The following is a 19,502-nucleotide window of genomic DNA, read 5'->3' on the forward strand; positions in this document are numbered from 1 at the left end:
AAACCACCCCAGTACGTTCAACCTGCATAAAGCCCATCAATGCATCCAAATTTTTGGAAGATAGTGTAGTACTGCCCCCCACCCCCACCCCCACCCCCAACCCAAATTCTCCATCCATGAATGCATTCATCACAATTGGTTTAGCATAAAGTTGGGAAGATTAGTTACCCAAAACAAAAATAAAGTTGCATGGTACGATTATAAATTGGGTTGGGTTTCCATTATAGATTTCGTGACAATCATGGGTTGATGGTCTGGCATTTGACAACCCAACTTGGAGGTCTCCGGTTTGAATTGTGGGAACAGCCTCTCATGGCAATGATGGCAGGTCTCTAGTAGGTGAGTAGGATAAAAAATGAAGGTGATTCCATCGGTCACTCATCAAATTGGATTGGGCAACCCCTCAATTTTTTTTTTTTTTACAAATTTGTCATATTACAAGTTTTCCATCAAAGCCCAGGCCCATCAATCAATTCAACCGGTATCGCCAAAACGAACCCTTCGGGCCGTTTCTGTTTACACTCAAACGATGTGACCATATCGTTTGAGTGTATACTCAAACGACATGACGATACACTCAAACAATATGGTCACGTCGTTTGAGTGTTAGTTTGAGTAACACTCAAACTAACCGCAAGGGCATTTGAGTTATACTCAAACGATATGAACAAGTCATTTGAGTGTTATACACTAACACTCAAAAACGATATGAATGGCCAAATCGTTTGAATGTATACCAAACACTAACACATATCGTTTGAAACTCAAACGACTTGGCCATATACTCAAACGATATGGTTACGTCATTTGAGTGTTAGTTTGTGTAATACTCAAACGATATGGCCACGTCGTTTTGGTATACACTCAAACGACTTGGCCATATCGTTTGAGTATACACTCAAAAGATATGATCACGTAGTTTGAGTGTACACTCAAACGACGTGGCTATATCGTTTTTGTGTGCATTTTAGATTTGGCTAATCATTTGGTATCACATGCAAGTGGGCCGTTTAGGACTTATATGGGGCGATATGGTGAAGTCGTTTGGACATAAATACCAATTACACTTTTCTTATACATAAACACTAACACTTTTCTTATAATTCAAATAATTAATCGATTATAAGTGTATAATAATTTATTTAAACAATTATGTGCAGAATTGAATTAGTAATGATCAACTATCAATACATTCCAATTGAATTAGGAAAATTGAAATTTGATTTAAAAAATTGGGTTAGAAACAACACAATTACACCAACACAACATGCACTCTGCACTCTTTATCTGTTATGACATAGTCACCTATCTTTATAACCAAGTTAAAACATGTAATCAAACATGTTAAAATCTAAAATAATAATTTGTTTTATATCTAACTTGTTATTATTATTATTATTTTTCAATTGTGAATCATAAACTAGTTTGGGGTTTAGAGTTCAGGGTTCAGGGTTTCGGGTTTAGAAATTTCGTACCAATATATTTCACTTAATTATTTGAAATAATAATTTGTTTTATATCTAAACTTGTTATTTTTTATTTTATTTTTAAAATTTTGAATCATAAACTAGGTTGGGGGTTTAGGGTTTACAAATTTCGTACCAACATATTTTACTTAATTATTCATAATAATAATTTGTTTTATTTTTAAACTTATTATTTTTTATTTTCTTTTTCAAATTTTGAATCATAAACTAGTTTGGGGGTTTGAGTTTAGGGTTTACAAATTTCGTACCGACATAAGAAAATTTAATTTCAAACATATTTCACTCAATTATCCAAATCTAAAATAATAATTTATTTTATATCTAAACTTGTTATTTTTCATTTTTGTTTTTATTCAATTGTGAATAATAAACTAATTTGGGGTTAGAGTTTAGGGTTTACAAACATATTTCACTTAATTATTCGAAATATATCAAAATTTCAAATATATATAAAATACTCATTACTCCTCCTTGCTCATTTTTTTATCAAAATTCTTACTCCTTACATAGAATACTTAAGTTTTTCTACATACTCAAGTTTCTCTACATATTAGAATACTCAAGTTTCTCTAAATGGAACATGAAGATGAAGAAGAAACATTTGAGATAATGTTTGAGGTGCAACAACAAATTAGAAAAGGAGAAAATAGAAGATATGTTAAAAGTGAAGAAGTGGAACAAAATGTTGAAGGTCAAGGTGAAGAATTTGAAGATGCGACTAGTCGAGCAAATGAGATGCCAAGAAATCATCGACGACAAAGTGCAAACCTAAATAATGAGGTAACAACACTTGATTAAAATGAATACAAAACACTTGATTGATTGAATGAATGAATAGATGTAAAACACTTGAATGAATGCAAAACCCGAGCCCAAACGACATGGCTGGGTCATTTGGGAACACTATAAAACGACATGGCTGGGTCGTTTGGGGACACTACAGAACTACATGTCCGGTCGTTTTGGGACATTATAGAACTATATGACCGGGTCATTTGGGGACACTATAGAACTACATGACTGGGTCATTTGGACCCTCTATGAAACTACATGGTTGGGTCATTTGGACTAAATTTAGTTAAAAATTCATTTTTTTTGTGACTTTGAAACTAAATGCAAATTGTTTGAGACTCTTGTTTTATTCTTCTATATGTAGAATTCTTTGCCGCTATCCAGGAACCGATCCTCTGCAAACTCGAATGATGTGGATTGTCAATCGATTTTAAGTGATACAACATAAATTTTTACTACGGAAGAGGTATGATTGAGTAGGCATTGATTTCATTTTTTTTTTAAATTATAAATGTAATTTTATTAGTGTATTAATAATAATAGTTGTTGTTTTTTATGTGTTTAGGTTTTTCATACACGTAGCAAGGCAATCGGTTGGGCAACCGCTAGAGGAAGACAAGTTAATGTTGTTTTGGTCATTGAAAAGTCGGAGCCATGGGAAACCGAGTAGCAAAATTGAATTTGGCTTGCGAGTGCTCGGGTGTGTATCGGTCACACAAGAAGGAAGGCGAAGGGAATGCTAATAAGAGAAGGTCGGGAACCAAGAAATCGGGATGTCCATTTAAGTTAAAAGGTATTTTCCAACGCGGCACTGTCGATAGTTGGAAAATAGAAGTTAGAAATGGTATTCACAACCATGTATTGGCGAAGACCCATGAAAGACATGCATTTGCTACTCGTCTGACCGTTCCAGAGTTTGAGTACTTATCAAAGATGAGTAAGTGTGGAATAAGGCTTAAACAAATTTTGGATTCCATCAAGAATAGGTATCATGATAACATATCTAGTATATCCCAAGTCTACACTGCAAGGCAGAAGGTGAGGAAATTGGATATGAACGGTCTCACACAATTGCAGAGATTGCGTGAGTTGTTAGCAAAAGAATATTATTTTGAGGAGTTGAGACAAAATGAGAATACCGAGGAGATAACGGGGTTGTTATGGGCCCATCCAGAAGGTGTTAAGTTGGCTTAGACTTTTCCAATAGTTTTCATGTTAGACGCTACCTACAAAACTAACAGGTATCGGTGGCCTTTCGTACAGTTTGTTGGAGTGAGTTCAACGTGGAAGTCTTTCACCGTGTGTCAGGTGCTGCTTCATTCTGAAGCAATAGTCGAATATGAGTGGGCCCTGCATTATTTTAGTGGCTTGCTTGGTGACATAAGTTCATCCGTGATCGTGTCTGACAGGGACTTGTCCCTGATGAGTGTCGTTGACAAAGTTTTTCCTAACACACACAAGCATCTATATAGATGGAATATCGCTACGTGCGTCCTTTCAAAATGTTACGATATTTTTCCAACTACAGAACTTGTAGAGAAGGCCCAGTTCTCGTGGAACACTGTAGTCAAATCGAAGACAGAGGTTATTTTCCAGTGTAGATGGGATGCTTTAGAAAAATATTATAGGGTTGAGTACTACAATTTTGTTAGTTATTTGCGAGAGACTTGGTTTCCTCATAGGGATCGATTCGTATGCTGTTGGACTGACCAACACATTCACTTTGGAAGTACAACGACCAATATAGTTGAAGGGTCTCATGCTCAGGTGAAGTGTGTACTAGGAAATGCAAACTGCCACAATTTTTTGAGTATGTTTAGCATAATCCACCCGATTCTAGAGATCTAGATGTCCGAGATTAGAGCTACCTTCGAGAGAAGTATGATTGTAACTCAGCACCACCACCAGATTCCTTTGTTTCATGAACTCAGAGGCCTTGTCTCACGCAAGTGTTTGGACTTGCTATTTGAAGAAATAGATACCCACGTAAAGTGTGTTAAAGATAGAGAGATCAGGTGTTGGTGTTATTTGCGCACGAGCCATGGACTGCCATGTGCTCATGAATTAATTGAGTTTGAAGAGCAAGAGCGGTCCATCCCTTTAACTGCTATCGACCCCTTTTGGAAAACATTGTCTGCTTCTCCCAATGTGTCAGTGGGTGTTGGTCCCGATGTTACACCTTCGATAGACTTGTTCATGAATAGGTTTGCAATGGTTTCTGAAGAAGAGCAAAAGGTTATGATTAGGAAGCTTATGGAGATTGTCGTACCAGAAAGTACATGGCTAGTACCGCCTCGTTAGGAAACAAAAACCAAAGGTCGGCCGAAAGGTAACTGCAGCAGAAAGCTTCCAACTGAATATGAGAACTCTTCAAAGTGAGATCCATCTCATTTTGAACATTCTCAATGTGATCATGAGGAGTGGGTCTCGTCACAATCATATACTACGCCCACCTAAAACACCCACACCACACCAAGAAATAAGCTTTCTCTAAAAATACCAACCCAAAACACCCACACCACACCAACAAATAACCATTCTCCAAAAACACAAAAAACAATCACACCAAGAAATAAGCCTTCTCTAAAAACACCAAAAACAACCACACCACGAAATATTCTCCAAAAACAGCCACACCACGAAATGTGAGAGATGGGTTAAACTTTGGATTACGGGTTAGATATTCCTGAAGAAATGCATAAATACATTGTTAGAGTTCATGACCTTGTTGGCGATAGCAAGTGCGGTTATAGAGCTTTCTGTATTGCATTAGGAAGAAGTCAAGAAGATTGGCCGCAGATAAGAAAGGACTTGTACTAAGAGCTTATTGACAACCTCCCCCTTTATTGTACTTTGTACAGTCAAAGTGAGGTTGTTTATGTGATGAAGGAAATCCTATATGAAGAAGGTTACGAACCTTTAAATAAGTGGATGAGCATGCCTTTTGTTGGATACCTATTTGCTTCAAGATTTAATGTTGTCCTCCTGCATTTAGGAGCTCGTCAGTGCTTTCTTATCATGCCACTGAAAACCCAAGCAAATCCTGAAAGAGTGACCCAAGTGTTGGGTAGCACACATGTTGGTGGAAATTATTTTGTCAATGTTGAACTTGTTGAAGATTGTCCGATTCCTCTAGTAATGCGCCAATGGCTTAGAGCTCGATATGATATTGCTGAAAGTTAGAATTTGGCCTTGACAGCAAGGCAATTGCAATTTATAGCATTGAACATTCCCAATTTAATATGGGAAAATAAGCCCGTTGAAGACCCAACAGTACATGTTATCGACTAAGTTGTTTGTATGTTGTCGATATGATATTTTTTATGTAATTTGGAGCAAGTGTAATTTGATTTGATTTTTATGTTATTTGGAAATAATGTTAGAGCTTTTATTTGATTTGATTTGGAAATTGAGTGATCGACTAAGTTGATTCGGACGGCAATCGAGTGATTTGGAAATCGAGCGATCGACTAAGTTGATTCAGACGGCAATCGAGTGATTTGGAAATCGAGAGATCGACTAAGTTGATTCGGATGGCAATCGAGTGATCAACTAGTTGATTCGGACGGCAATTGAGTGATTTGAAATAATGTTCGTATGTTGTCAATAATGACCGAAACGACATGGTCAAGTCGTTTGACTTTTATACCAAACGATGTGGCTGGGTCGTTTGGGCTTAAAGGCAAACGATCTGCCGAAGTCATTTGGTATAAAGGGCAAACGATCTGGTGAGATCGTTTGGCCTTTATACCAAATGATGCGGCTGGGTCGTTTGGACAAAAAAAATTTGAAAGTTCATTTCGTTTTTATAACACTTTCATATTCATCAAATTCCACTTAATGGATTTGGATTTTGTCTGGAGCAGTCCGTTAGTTTTTATTAGGTCTGATCTTTTTGAAAGTATGTAATAACGTATTATCATATTCATATGGAATGAGAATACAATGTTGAAGACTATTATTCTTAGAGTGGTTTGATGTTTTATTGGGGCGAAAGATAGACTTTTTATAAAGTAATAAAGAGAATTTTTGGAGATTATTTTTGTTGTTAAGATTCTTTATGATGTGGGTTTTCGGTTTTAGCATGTGTTGTATCCACCCCGTCATAGCCTGGGTTTTTAGACAATTGAACCGAGTGATGTTTGAGATATTTATATTTCAAATATTCATTTTTTTTAATTGTTTAGAAATTTGGGCTGTGACAGAAGAATTTCGTGGAGAGAGTCTTAACTACTTGAATTTTTCTTATAACAAGATCAATGGAGACATTCCAATTGAATTCGCTAAGAAAATTCCAACAAATGCAAAATCGACCTGTGCTAATATCAAAGTAGCACAATTTGGCATGCAAAAGCCAATCCCTTGTTTTGATTCTCCTTAGGCCTATTGGTAAGAATTTAGACATCAGAGTAGTTATTCTTTGCCCCCACACTTCCTTCTCTTTTTTATTTTTAAGCCATTGCGGTAGAATGCTAGGATTGCTAGGGCAATGACTTGTACGACAAAAAACAGGTAGTTCTAAGCTCCATGTTATACAAACTAGTAACGGCAGACCTAGTTTTATTACCAGATGGTGTCCCTGAGGGAGTGCTAAAAGTGCCTAGCTCAAAGGGGTGCACGCTGCAAGGAAGGTTAGTCCCACGTAAGGTAGGTAACGCCCAAGACCTGGGGTACTCAAGTGACACTGACATCTTTACTTAGTACCGAAACCCAAGGAAAAACCTCAGAATGAGCTGATAAGCAGTGGTTATGTGGGACGGCGGTAGGAATGATCTAGGATTACTAGCCCCTCTTTCTTGCGCCAGGATTGCTAACACACTTGCGGTGGTAGATATTGGGTGCAAGAAAGAGGGGCTAGTAATCCTACATCAAGGAGTCACATTGCACGCATAGAGATGAGCCCTTGCTTGTTCTTTGATCTACAAACGTGGCTGAAAAGTTTCAACTCGTCAAAACAAATAACTATTTCTCAAACATCATCAGCTCAGGGGCACACTACTAGTATGTCATTCTGAAAGTGAACCGCACCATGTTTCTAGCTGGCTCCACATTTTAGTCACGTAGCCCAGCCTCATACCAGTTGGCCATACTTCAATAACTTATACCACCAACGAGTACAATGGGAAAAAAATACAAGACAGAGCTATTGCAAAATCAGAGTCAAAATCTAGAAATATATATAGGAACATGGATATCAATCCTTGGATTAAACACCACTATATGTTAAACAAATTAATTCACAGCTGATATAGACAATGCATCTCATATTATAAACTTCTATAACTAGAGTACCCACACTGACTACTGGATTTTCACTATCCCAGAGCGCAATGTATATAAATCAAGCTTGAAAATTAAGAAGAACCAACCTGAATTTTAGAGCAATTGAAGAACTCACAATGAGAATACTTCACTGAAACTGAATTGGATTGTCTCCCAACTTGCAAAAGCTTCAATGGCCACGTTGAAGGGCAATTTTGCGATTGTTTATGGATTGTTTCAATTGAACTGAAACTAAAACTCAACTATTTCAATTGGATTGTTTATGGATTGTTTCAATTAGATAGTCGAAGGGTTCAATTGGATTGTTTCAATTTCACGATTGTTTATGGATTGGATTGCTTCAATTCGCGAAATTGATTTTGGGTTTTTTTTGTTAGGGTTTCGCGATAATTTTGGCAACGTCGAAGGGTTTTGCGTGAGAGAGATGACCGGTTAGAATAGATTTCCGGTTTTCAAGGATTTGGTGGGGGTGTCTTGGGGCTTTGTTTGGGCTTTATTGTTTGGGTTTGGGATGGAGGCTGCCCAATCTAATTGTAGTGGCGCCCAATACAGGACCCAAAATGAAAGGGCCTAACCCTGGGTTTTGGGGTTAATTAATCTCAGGTTCAATTTTGGGTTAGGTTTGGGCTTTTTGAAATCCAACGTAATGTAACCAACCCAAGCTATGAGCCCGAGGCAGAGAACTTCACCAAAGCCTACAGAGAAAAACTATATGAAAACATTCCACACACATACACGCCCATAAATCTAATAAGACTAGCAAATGTGCACGCGTAGGCGTCAAATTGAATTAGTACTACACCAGTTGTTCTTCCAAGATTTTGCCCGATAAAAGACCTTCAACTTTAACATACGTAAGCAAAATATTGTAGATCCAAAATGAATAAGGGTAAAAAATTTAATTTGCAAAAATAATAAGGGTAGAAAAATGTTAACAATATACATACATAAATCTAAATTTCAACAAAAAAATTCTCACATGTTACTCGTATAGTGCTAGAAATCATTAAACATGAGGGATCTCATAAATGTTGTGTATAATTGCACAAATATATATATATATATATATATATATATATATATATATATATATATATATATATATATATATATATATATATATATATATGTACCAACTTACAAATATCTCAATAGTGCTATGAGTGTGTCAAATCCAAACTCGTGCACACAAATTTCAATGTGAAATGAATAAATGTGATGAATAATTGTCAACAATCATCAACATGTTAAGGGATGAAATTAAATAAAACTTGAAACCATGCACTCAGATACTCCAGCTGGTAGTTAGCTTAATACATGTTTAGGACTATATCACATGAGATGGGGCTCAAGATATTTGAAAAAAAAGTTCAAAATTGGCCTCCATGCCCAGAGTATATCATTTTGCTTCAGTTCATTTGGTTGGTGATGCCGAGTGAATTTCCTTTTTAACACACTTGATATTCAGGCATTTGACTCTTATATCACCCACTTCTAGCTCCAAGAGCTCCGTTTTGCTGCTGCAGTGGACTGCCTTTTTTATAAATCCAGTTTCTCAAACAACTCTTTGAGCATTATTATTCACCACAACAGCTACAAATGGAGTTAGAATAAAAAACTAACAATTAAATCACACAATGCAAATCAATTAAATGATAGAAAGTACATGGATGCATATAATTGAAATGGAAAATACCATTTTTTACTGACCTTTTCGACAACTTACATCCTGGTCCATCTGCAATTGAGCTTCCTCAAGGGCCTTGTGTGCAACATCCAAAACTAAATGTATCTTTTTATTTAAAACAATCCTAAATACGAACCTAGAGAAATTACCAAAGAAAACACAATATTTAAAAAAAAAAATCCTTCTTTACATTATTAGTCAAAAACACCACATAAAAGTTTGCAGTAGTACGTGAAAGATAGAATGTAACCCAACAAAATATACACTTTCCTCTCCCAGCCCACAAAACACTCTGACCTGGTCGTAGAGCTCGTCTACATAAGCCTACAAGACAAACTTTTAAAATCTACCTAGAAACATTTAAATAAGCTTCGAATCAATTGCTAAACGTAATAAATGCAGGGACAACCCTTTACCCTTTACAAAGTTTAAATTTAAGTTGTTGCACTCAGCTAGATGTAAAGTAATTTAGTAAAAACTTGGTGTCTCGCATAAGTTTCACTTCGACGTCTGAACGATGTAGAAAAAGAAACTGAAGTGCAGGAGAAATACCCTTTTTACTTATCCGGATAACATATACTATCCAGCATCTCTAGCATCAATTAGTTGAAAGCAAGGGGATCGAATATACATCATCAGTGAAAGTCTTTTTAAGATTTCCCTGGGAAATCAATTTTCTAGTTACTGCAGATCCACCTTTATACCTGCAAACAATGTAATGAGTACTATCACTCAGCAAACTACGTAAGTTTTTTTTTTTTTTTTTTTTTTCCGCTACAAACAAACTACATAAGTTAAGAAGTAAGAAGTGCATATGAAATAGTGAGTGTTAACCAAATAATAAACCAATTTCACATAACAAACTTTAAAAGAGTCAACCTATATCAAAACATCAAGACCGTAATAATTTTTTTTTTCCTTCTAAGGTCAAACCTAAACTTATAGATACATTATATCAGTAAGGCACGCACTAATCGACGCACTTACACAACCACATGTGCATGAGGATACACACACAATAAGCCTTACTAAAGATACATTATCACGGAAAATCAATGCAAGTAAGAATAAATGAAAAAACAAACAAAAAATTTCACCTTATCTCTAATAAAGCAAATATCAAGCAAAAAAAAAGAAGAAGACTTAATATATACAGTACCTTGTCTTGTACTTCGATCTCCATGATTTTGTGCCAATTATCTGAGCCTATTATGCGTCAATTCAAACTGCATACACTATTCATACTAGTATACCACCATCATGTTTGTTCAATACAAACCAAATAAGAAAGCTACATTGTGATTAATGTATTATCTGCTTCTTAATAGAACTATGCATTCACAGGTAAAAAGTTTGCATATAATATCTAAAAAATAGCATAGCAAGTCATGCATGAACATGGACCCACTACACCAAATTCTGATAGGAGAGATGTGATTGGTGCTTATTTTATACTCAGAAAGTTATCTATGATTAATCTATCAGATATTTTAGAGATGCATATGGTGAAGGATGACGGCGCGAGATACTGCTTGCTATTAGTTAAAGAGCCAAAGCACATACCAGGGGAAAATTAGTGTTGAGCTAGCAGCCCTTGAATGTGCCGAACTTGGATATACATTTGCATTGCTGAAGAGATTTTAGGACCTTTCACATGGGATATTCTCCAATCACTTTGGTGAATCTTGATGCATACCATGATCATTATTTGATATATTCATGTGATCACTATACTGTAGTTTGTTTGTGTTCTTTATCGATATAAAATTTCTAAAATTTATAAGGCTCAAATTCTCTAACCAGATTGGTCACGTCATGAATACAATTTAGTATGCCACTTCAAAATTATAGGAAATGAATATAAGGATTGGGAATAAAAAGATATACAAAAAGATATGGGGATGTGAAATTCACCTCTCAATTACTGTGAGGATATGGAGTCGTTCATTTCTCAGAGCATCTCCTGCTTCCACTCAAAATATAACAAAGTAACGGGCATTTCTCTTGACATGGCTCTACATTTTTATACATCTTGTAACGTAATTTCTTATGCGCTTCACCTATTCAACAAAATATTCAATCTCGGCCTCTTAATTAACAGTCTTAATTAACAGTCTTGAACAATAATTAAGAACATTATGTGTAAAATAACTCATTAAATTCATATAAGTCAGACACTAATCCATTGCCTTTTCTTCGTCAAAAACCAACTTTTGAAGAACGATGGTGTGTTGGAAAGCTAATGATCTTGATAATTAACTTCAAGGTACCTCTTTGGAGTTTAGCTCCTTAGCATTTTCTCGGTCCATCAAAAGATTGCCATTCCTGAATTCCAGAGTCTTGATTGATTTCTTATTTACGACTAACTAATGTGCACGTGGTACCCACGTGGGATCCACAAACTTTTTTTTTTAAATTTATAAATATTAAATTACTATTTTGCCCCTAAAAAGTTTAAAAAAAATAATAATAAACTATAAAATGACCAAAATGCCCCTACGTCCACGCACCTTCACTATTCACTCGACCTCTCGTTTTTCTATATATTTACGATATGGTCTTATACCGTTTTCAGGAGAAATACTTCTTCGCCACAGATTACAAATTTAAAATATACAATCAAATTGGAGAGGCGGCGGAGAGAATGGGTAGGTGAGTTTGAAGCTTGAAGAGAGCGAAAATGGGAGACCGAGAGAGAAGAAAAATCGAGAATTGTTGGGAAGTTTTGTTAAGTGAACAAAATGACCAAAATGCCCCTACATCCACACACATTCACTATTCACTCGACCCGTCGTTCTTCTATATATTAAAGATATATTAAAGATGTTGATATAACTCTGTAGGCAACGGTTTTGCTAGTTCAAAACGATCTTAACTCTGAACCCTTCTAATCTGATAAGCAAGTTCATACCAAGAAAACCACATTGAATCCTCCTGAATGATTTTTTCACACCTCTTACATGATGAAAACTGCAAGATTTGCACTTGAACAAGAATATGATCAGAAACACCTTATTCTAGCTTTAATTATGGAAAAAATCAGGTCAGTTTTCAAATTATGCGTGTGTTTCCTGAGCTCTTTTTTGTATTGATTTATTTATGGCTAAATTATTTATTCCTTTCATAAATAAAATGTTTCCCAAGTTGTACTTGGGCAAAGCACTTTATAGCGCTGACTTTGTGCAGCCACTGAAACAACAAATTAGGCCATAGCCATATGCAAATTTTAACATCAAACCTAGAATGCCTTTATTGACTGTGAACACAACAATCACCAGAACCATGAGAGGTTGTATTCAGTATATTCTTATATGCTTCATCGAGCTTCATAAGGAATCATCATCAACATAATTGATGGGATTGCAAATCTCTAAATCATCAAGTCTAGCTGACACAAGACGATACGATTATATGAAAGTACGTCAAAATTAAATTCTTTAAGGTGTATTTGATATGTGATTTCATTGTACCTGAACTGGTACAACATCTATATTACAACTACGAACATTTGTAACTTTCTTATAACTGACTTTTATCGTGGAGCTTCTTCAGTAACTATTCTAACCACCTGTTGAGTGTTGACTATATAGATCTATGTAGAAATTCTATGACAGAAGCATACATGTATATTTTCAGTTAGAGCTCGGTGTGGATATGGTCATCTTTGAAGGGTTGTACAATCTCGATGTCTTCTTTCTGGTCAGAGTGCATGTCCTTGTCGGAGGACTGTAAGCAATCAGCAGAAGGATGCACATATCCATAGCCAAAGCCAGTGGCAGAATTGCAGTATGTCTCCACTGTCCCATCATCTTTCTCTAGGTTAATGTTGCCGAGGACGATTTTGTTGCATGGAACTGTGTCACTACATGCAAATTTCATGGCCCTTGCGCTCTTTGTTGTTCCACTGATGTTTCGATATACAATCTGACTAATTTCCACAGCTGATGTCTGATGACCCCAAATAAGAGAGATAATTAAGTACATAACTAAATGTTATGTATGGTGTTGACAAGAAACCAATATATTCATCATAAAAAAAAATGAGGGGGGGGGACCAATATGCAGTATTATATACATGTAACTCAACTAATTATAACTGATGCATACTAACCACTCAGCTGAACAATCGAAACATTGTTCAGTAACTATACTTTCTTCTGATGGTAAAAATAAAGATGATTTCGTATTACTGCAGAGATACAACTCTTGCGGTTGAAAGCATACAATTAGTATAGCATTCATGGCGTGGTCCGTAAATAGGGCCTTCTTTGCGGCTTAACCAGAAAGGAAGTGACATAAAAGCATGAGAAGTTTCATTAAAAAAATTACTTGGGTTTCGGGAATTAGTAGTAGCACATTAAGGAAGAGTTACTCATTAAAGGGCAGGTGCATGGAAATTTACCTGATTTTTGCAACTCTTTGGCGAGTCACAATAAAACTGATCAATTATGATGGGGTTCGCAATGTTTTCCACCCTCACATTTTCAAAACGCACAGCTCGGACATATCCTGATCCACCCTGTTCCACAAACCAGAATGTCTCATCTAATGAAGTATGTGTATCCATCATAGGTGCTTGATGCTAACGTGCACCATTAAGAAGCTAAAGTTTACCTGCCAGGTCTTAATCCTTAGTCCATTGGTAGTCTCCTTAAAATATGCATTATCCAAAACTATCTTTGTGACTATTCCTGTGCTATTGTCCTTCCCAAGGCTCCCTATGCTAGAGTAGAACAAAATAACAACTCAAAACAACAGAACCTTGTAGTTTGCTACCATTAATATGCTCGATAGAACTGATGAAATGTACCTGATTCCATGACCAGGTCCACAATAAATATTCTTCATCTTGATGCCTGAACTACCATTGACAATGGAGATGCAATCATCCCCTGGATGCCACACGAAAACATGAGTTAACAGTCAGGATTGGAATCATGTTACATGTACGTGTAACGAGCAGCTGATCAAGTTAGTTATGTGTTCTGTAAGATTCCTTTGCAAGCAAAATCCGGTTGATAGTCATGTGGTCGATTATGCCGTTCAACCTCTTCTTCCTCTTTTCCACATGTTCTTACTTCTTAGTTTGGAAGGTAAAACAAATTGGACGGTAAAAGCCGGGAATCAGTGCATGTGACCGTGATCTATGTCATTTTACCGGTGTTTTGTACCATTTGTAATTTTGTAAATATTATAGACTAATAAATCTTTTTTAAAAAAATTCACTGCATAGCTAAATCAAATATTTAGTGGACTCTAGCCTCACAAATTTAAGTACCTGTCTGATAAGTGAGAACAAATTTGAGTTAGCCCCCCTGTAAAAGGTATTTTTAGAGTTACCCCCACAATATTTTGATAGATTAGTAACAACCCCTTTATTCATTGGCAAAAATATGACTTGCTCAAAATGACAATTTTAAGCTCATGGCATTTCTTCCTTTTACTTTTGTCTTTTTCACAATTTACACGCATAAAATGATAAATAATCATATTTGAGTAACAATGACGTTGAAATAGTCGCTGTAAATCGTCTTTGTAACTTGTAAGTCAATAGCATTTGGACCATGAGGGTGACACTAGTAGTTTCCTTCAGCAGATATGGGTATGCCGACAGCCCGACACTACAAAGGAAAATTATCGGCTTACCGATTATACCGATTAAACATTGTGCCAATTTCTCAGATTTGTGCTATGGAGGCACATAGGATACATTAGGGGAATCTAAAGGCTGGAGGTCACCTTTATTACGCTATTAGTGAGTTGAAACTGAAAGAGTGAAAACTGAGCAATGGACCAATGGGACTTAAAAGATTGTAAAAAACCTGTTCCGATTTTGCAGTCTTGGATCACAACATTAGTTGATTTAGTGATATGAATCCCATCAGTGTTTGGACTGGATTCTGGGGCGGAGATTTTAACATTAAGCACACGAACCGAGTCTGAGTTTGAAATAACAAAATGCATTTGCTGGCTATTCTGGATATTAAGGCCGTTCACACTCACAGCAGAACTCGACTGGATTGTCAATGCCTGCAGCAAGTTTTTTTCATTAATCCATCACAATGTAAAACAAAAATATAACAACTTTGATCTTGGATTGTAGGTAGAAAAGTTCTTACAGTTGGTGCTTCTCTGCAAGGCTGTCAGAAACGGAAGTTCAAAGCAAAGCAGAAGAATTTAGTTTTGTTTTCGTGAAAAATTACTTGAATAATTCTCAAAAGAAATCAAAAGAAAATTGAGTAGAGTAACTACATTTGACTTGTTCCTTTTGCAAGACGAATCCCACCATTTTCCACCAGAACCATCGATAACTCCAGCACCTTGAAAACTGACCCCTTTGAGTTTGGAGAAATGCAGCCATGTTCTAGGGTTTTTTGGATCCCAATTCTTGGGATCATCAGGCGCTACAATTGTTCCATCAATCTACACAAGATACACCAAAAATCTTATTAAGAAGGAACATGGAAGCTGAGATACAATACATTCTTTCATTGTCAAGTTCAAGTATGTACTTGGATGATTAATTTGTCAGCACAAGGCCCTTTAAATGCAGCTGGCTTAAGCAGGTAACGGCGTCTTTCAGGAACTAGAAAAACTGATTTAGGGATAGAACAAGATTTATTCCATGCACTCAGGAATGCCTGATCATACAAAAACAGAATAATAACCAAAAGAAAATAACAGTAATTAGCAATGCCGTTTATTACAAAAAAATCAGAATTATTTTGGAGCTCACTAAGTTTACCTGAGTATCATCAGTTATTCCATCTCCAACTGCACCAAAGCCGTCTACATTTACAAGAACTTTGCTACCACGTTCACTTTTCCAGCCTGGAATCTCCAAAAGCTCTTGTTCTATTTCGTCACTTGTATGCAAATCTTCAAACTCTTCAAGCATGAACATTTCGTCATATATGCTGTTGTCGGCATGTGCATGAGCTACTGCAACCATTACTAGAAGGGTGATCAAAAGAATTTTCTCCATGTTTTAAGGACCCTTATTATCTTCTGGATTAATGTAATTCAAAACAATACATATGTTTGTATTTATATATGTAGATTAGTGCTGGAAATGAAGGATTTGTGGGGTTATATGGCTTGGCTTTGAAGGAGATGAAGGTGGTTTTTTCTTCTATATGCCTTGTCTTTAAGTAGAAGCAAATTTGTTTTTCAAGTTTTTTGCTTTACTCTTCCACCAGTGGAATAAATCTCTACCACTTTACACAACTCTGTCTACAGGCTCATACACACATGTTTGCAATTATACTATATATGTCTTTGAATGAAACATAAATTATGCATGTATTTATACTGTGTATAAAAAATTGAACGTATATAAGATGCATGTCACGAGCACAGAAATCATTTGAAAATACATGAACAACGCTTAGAAATTAGATAAAACAGATTCTTTGTGAATGGGTCAACGGATCCCTCAAGAAGCAAAAGGGAGCTATGGACCATTTAGATTAACTTTTTGTGCAAGTTACCTAAGAATGGTGACTTGGGTTTTAAATTATAATGATAACGGTCATCTGGGCAGTTTGACATACCTTTTTCGGTTTCCAAAGCATGTCAAGGTCAGGTAGGATCTCACAGAACAGTTAAACAACAACTTCAGCTATGATTCCCTTTGAACATATGCTATCATGGATTCATGGGACCTGATATCTTTCTCAGTTTAATTACGGTCCTGCTGTATTTATAGACCACAAAAGGTTATCTTTAGTTTCATCCACCCCATGCTCCTTTAAGGACACTTTTAGCTGGTGTGGCTTTCAGATAGCTACTGATTACCGTCAAAATCCAGGACAGACCAATTTGGTTGAATCTTCAGGCATCAGCTTGGTTGTGGCCTTGTGGGTTGACAAGACTGGAAGTGATATGCAACAAATGCATGCTAAAACATGACCCCAACTTTCTTCCTGTAGCAGATTTGCCTAGTTATTTCTTCATGCCCATTAGTACGAGTAACTCTGATTTCTTATCTCAATTGAACTGCATCCAAGCTCCCTTTTCATCTTCAACGCCATCTTCATTTCTCTAATTTTAATTGAGGTCTCCACATCCCCTATTTCAGAATAGAAAGCTGAAGCTTGTACATAAGCTGCAGAATCATTGGGCTGAAGCTCCATCAAAGCTTCAGCAGCTCTCTTTCCTACCTCTGTGTTGCAATGAATCCTACAACTCTGTAACAGTGAGCTCCACATTACAGAATGTCCCTTGACCGCTGGTAGTTTTAACAACTCTTCTGCTTCCTCTAACAAGCCTGCTCGGCCTAGAAGATCAACCATACATGAATAGTGCCTCCTGTCTGGGTATACCCCATAAACTGTTCCCATTGATTTAAAAACTGCTAACCCTTCTTCCACCAACCCCGAGTGACTGCAACCTGTTAACACACTCAAGAATGTTATGACATCTGGCTCCAGACCCCCCTGGATTAGCAGTTCAAGAATCTCAAGGCCTTCTTTTCCCATTCCACTACGAGCATATCCAGAGATGATTGAAGTGAAACAAATTAAATTTGGATCCACAATTTGTTCGAAAATCTTCCGAGAAAAATTGACATGACCAGATCTTGAATATGCATCTATTAAAGAACATGAAACTACAATATCAGATTCAAACCCAGATATTATCACACAACAATGCACCAATTCGCAGCTCACCAAACCCGCTGAGGCCGACAATGATAACACTTTAAGTGTTGTGGAGAAAGTTACATTGTCTAATCCAACTCCTTCGTCTACCATCAAACCAAACATTTCGATCACATCCTCTACAATACCACAGTGTAGTAAAGATGTCATCAGAGAGTTGCAGCACTCGAGCGTTCTCTCTGTAATACCCTCAAAAAGGTATACTGAACTCTCGATGTTACCGCATTTTCCATACATATCTATCAATGCAGATTGAACATGGGCATTCTCTTGTTCCAATCCAGATTTCAAAACAAAACCATGAATCTGTTTGCCAAATCGAACATTTTGGCTATCATTGGATACATTCAAAAATCCTAGAAACGAACGAACAGAAGGTTTCTTCCCCCATGATCTCATCTCTCCAAATAACTCAAGAGCTTCACACAACAAACCATTTTTCGCATAAACATAAACGATCGAGTTCCACGAAATCACGTCTTCAGGATCAATACAATCAAAGCACTTCTTTGCGTCAACAAAACAATTACAACTCGAATAAAAATCCACTAAACCATTAGCAATAAACAAATTAGATTCCACCCAACCAAGTTTAATCACAAAACAATGCAACTGCTTTCCTTGACCCAAAAACTGCCCTACACTACAACCACGAATCACATAACTTAAAGTAACCTCATTTGGCTCTACCCCATCCAACTTCATTTTCTCCAACAACTCAGTTAAACAACAACTCCCCATTCCACATAACCCCCTAAAAACTGAATTCCACGTAGCCAAATTCCTCTCAGGCAATTCATCAAACAGTTTCAAACCAATATCACAACACCCACATTGCATATAAAAATCAACAAGTGCAGACCCAACATATAAATTCATATCAAACCCAAGTAAAACAGCTCTGCAATGTACTTGAACACCTTCTTTATAAAACCCACCATTACTACAAACACTCAAAACTGATGAAAATGTTGATGGGTTTTCTCTAATTCCTATTAAAACCATTTCTCTAAAAAGATTAAAAGCTTTTCTAAAATACCCATTGCGCGAAAACCCAGCAATGATTAAATTGTAGGAAATTACATCATGGGTTTGCATTTGTTCAAATAATTGTAGTGCTGAATTAAAGTTATTTGATTTTATTAAATTGTTAATGTTTTTGTTATTGGTATAAATAACGTCCTTATATGGACTGTGTGTAAAATTCCATCTTGAAGATGAAGGTGTTGATAGTGTAGTAAGTCTTGATGTTGTAGTAGTTATGGTTCTTGTTCTTGCTAGTGGGAGTAGTAAAAGATTCCTAGAGTGCATTTGCATTAGGTAAGTTCGTCTCTTGTTAGGATTTTAGGAATTAGGACAAGGGCTTTTCCTAAAACAAATGGTAGGAAGAAAATGAGTCTTTTTTATTTTATATATATATATATGGAATTGTTTAGCAGTGGACACGTGTAATCACACAGTGTTCATGTCGCGCATGCAGAAGGCTTTGTTGTTAAATTGAAAAAAAATGAATTAAATAAGTGCTCGAGAAGCTAACAAGACAACATAATAATAATAAAAAAAAACTCTTATTCTACTATCCGAACAATA

The 19,502-nt window shown here is 36.2% G+C and overlaps 1 protein-coding gene across 4 annotated transcripts; it reads right to left on the reverse strand.

The window, feature by feature from the left end:
- Positions 1-12,659: 12,659 nt before the first annotated feature.
- LOC147523447 (Pectin lyase-like superfamily protein) lies at positions 12,660-19,444 on the reverse strand. 4 transcript variants are annotated; one of them, XM_086598596.1, is made up of 10 exons: positions 16,803-17,472; positions 15,995-16,191; positions 15,762-15,890; positions 15,502-15,672; positions 15,369-15,389; positions 15,072-15,279; positions 14,060-14,141; positions 13,864-13,972; positions 13,652-13,768; positions 12,660-13,197 (listed from the first exon to the last, which is right to left on the reverse strand). In XM_086598596.1, the coding sequence occupies exons 2-10, from the start codon at positions 16,151-16,153 to the stop codon at positions 12,886-12,888; spliced, it is 1,308 nt and encodes a 435-aa protein (XP_086454722.1). In that variant the 5' UTR covers positions 16,154-16,191; positions 16,803-17,472; the 3' UTR covers positions 12,660-12,885. The 4 variants fall into 4 exon arrangements, 3 of the variants coding, with proteins under 3 accessions (XP_086454722.1, XP_086454719.1, XP_086454715.1); XM_086598593.1 differs by having other exon boundaries at positions 15,995-16,203; positions 16,803-17,213; XM_086598589.1 differs by lacking the exon at positions 16,803-17,472 and having other exon boundaries at positions 15,995-16,748.
- Between the last annotated feature and the right edge of the window lie 58 nt (positions 19,445-19,502).

The sequence above is a fragment of the Coptis chinensis genome, chromosome 1 (genome assembly GCF_015680905.1).
Source record: "Coptis chinensis isolate HL-2020 chromosome 1, ASM1568090v1, whole genome shotgun sequence".
Lineage (NCBI taxonomy): Eukaryota > Viridiplantae > Streptophyta > Magnoliopsida > Ranunculales > Ranunculaceae > Coptis > Coptis chinensis.

Coding starts and splice junctions, on each gene's coding strand:
- LOC147523447 (XM_086598589.1), bottom strand. CDS start 16,234: ATGGAGAAAATTCTTTTGATCACCCTTCTAGTAATGGTTGCAGTAGCT. Junction 14,142..15,071: donor AGACTGCAAAATCGGAACAG/GTTTTTTACAAT, acceptor TGTGGCATCCAG/GGGATGATTGCATCTCCATT. Junction 13,769..13,863: donor TAAGGATTAAGACCTGGCAG/GTAAACTTTAGC, acceptor TTTGTGGAACAG/GGTGGATCAGGATATGTCCG.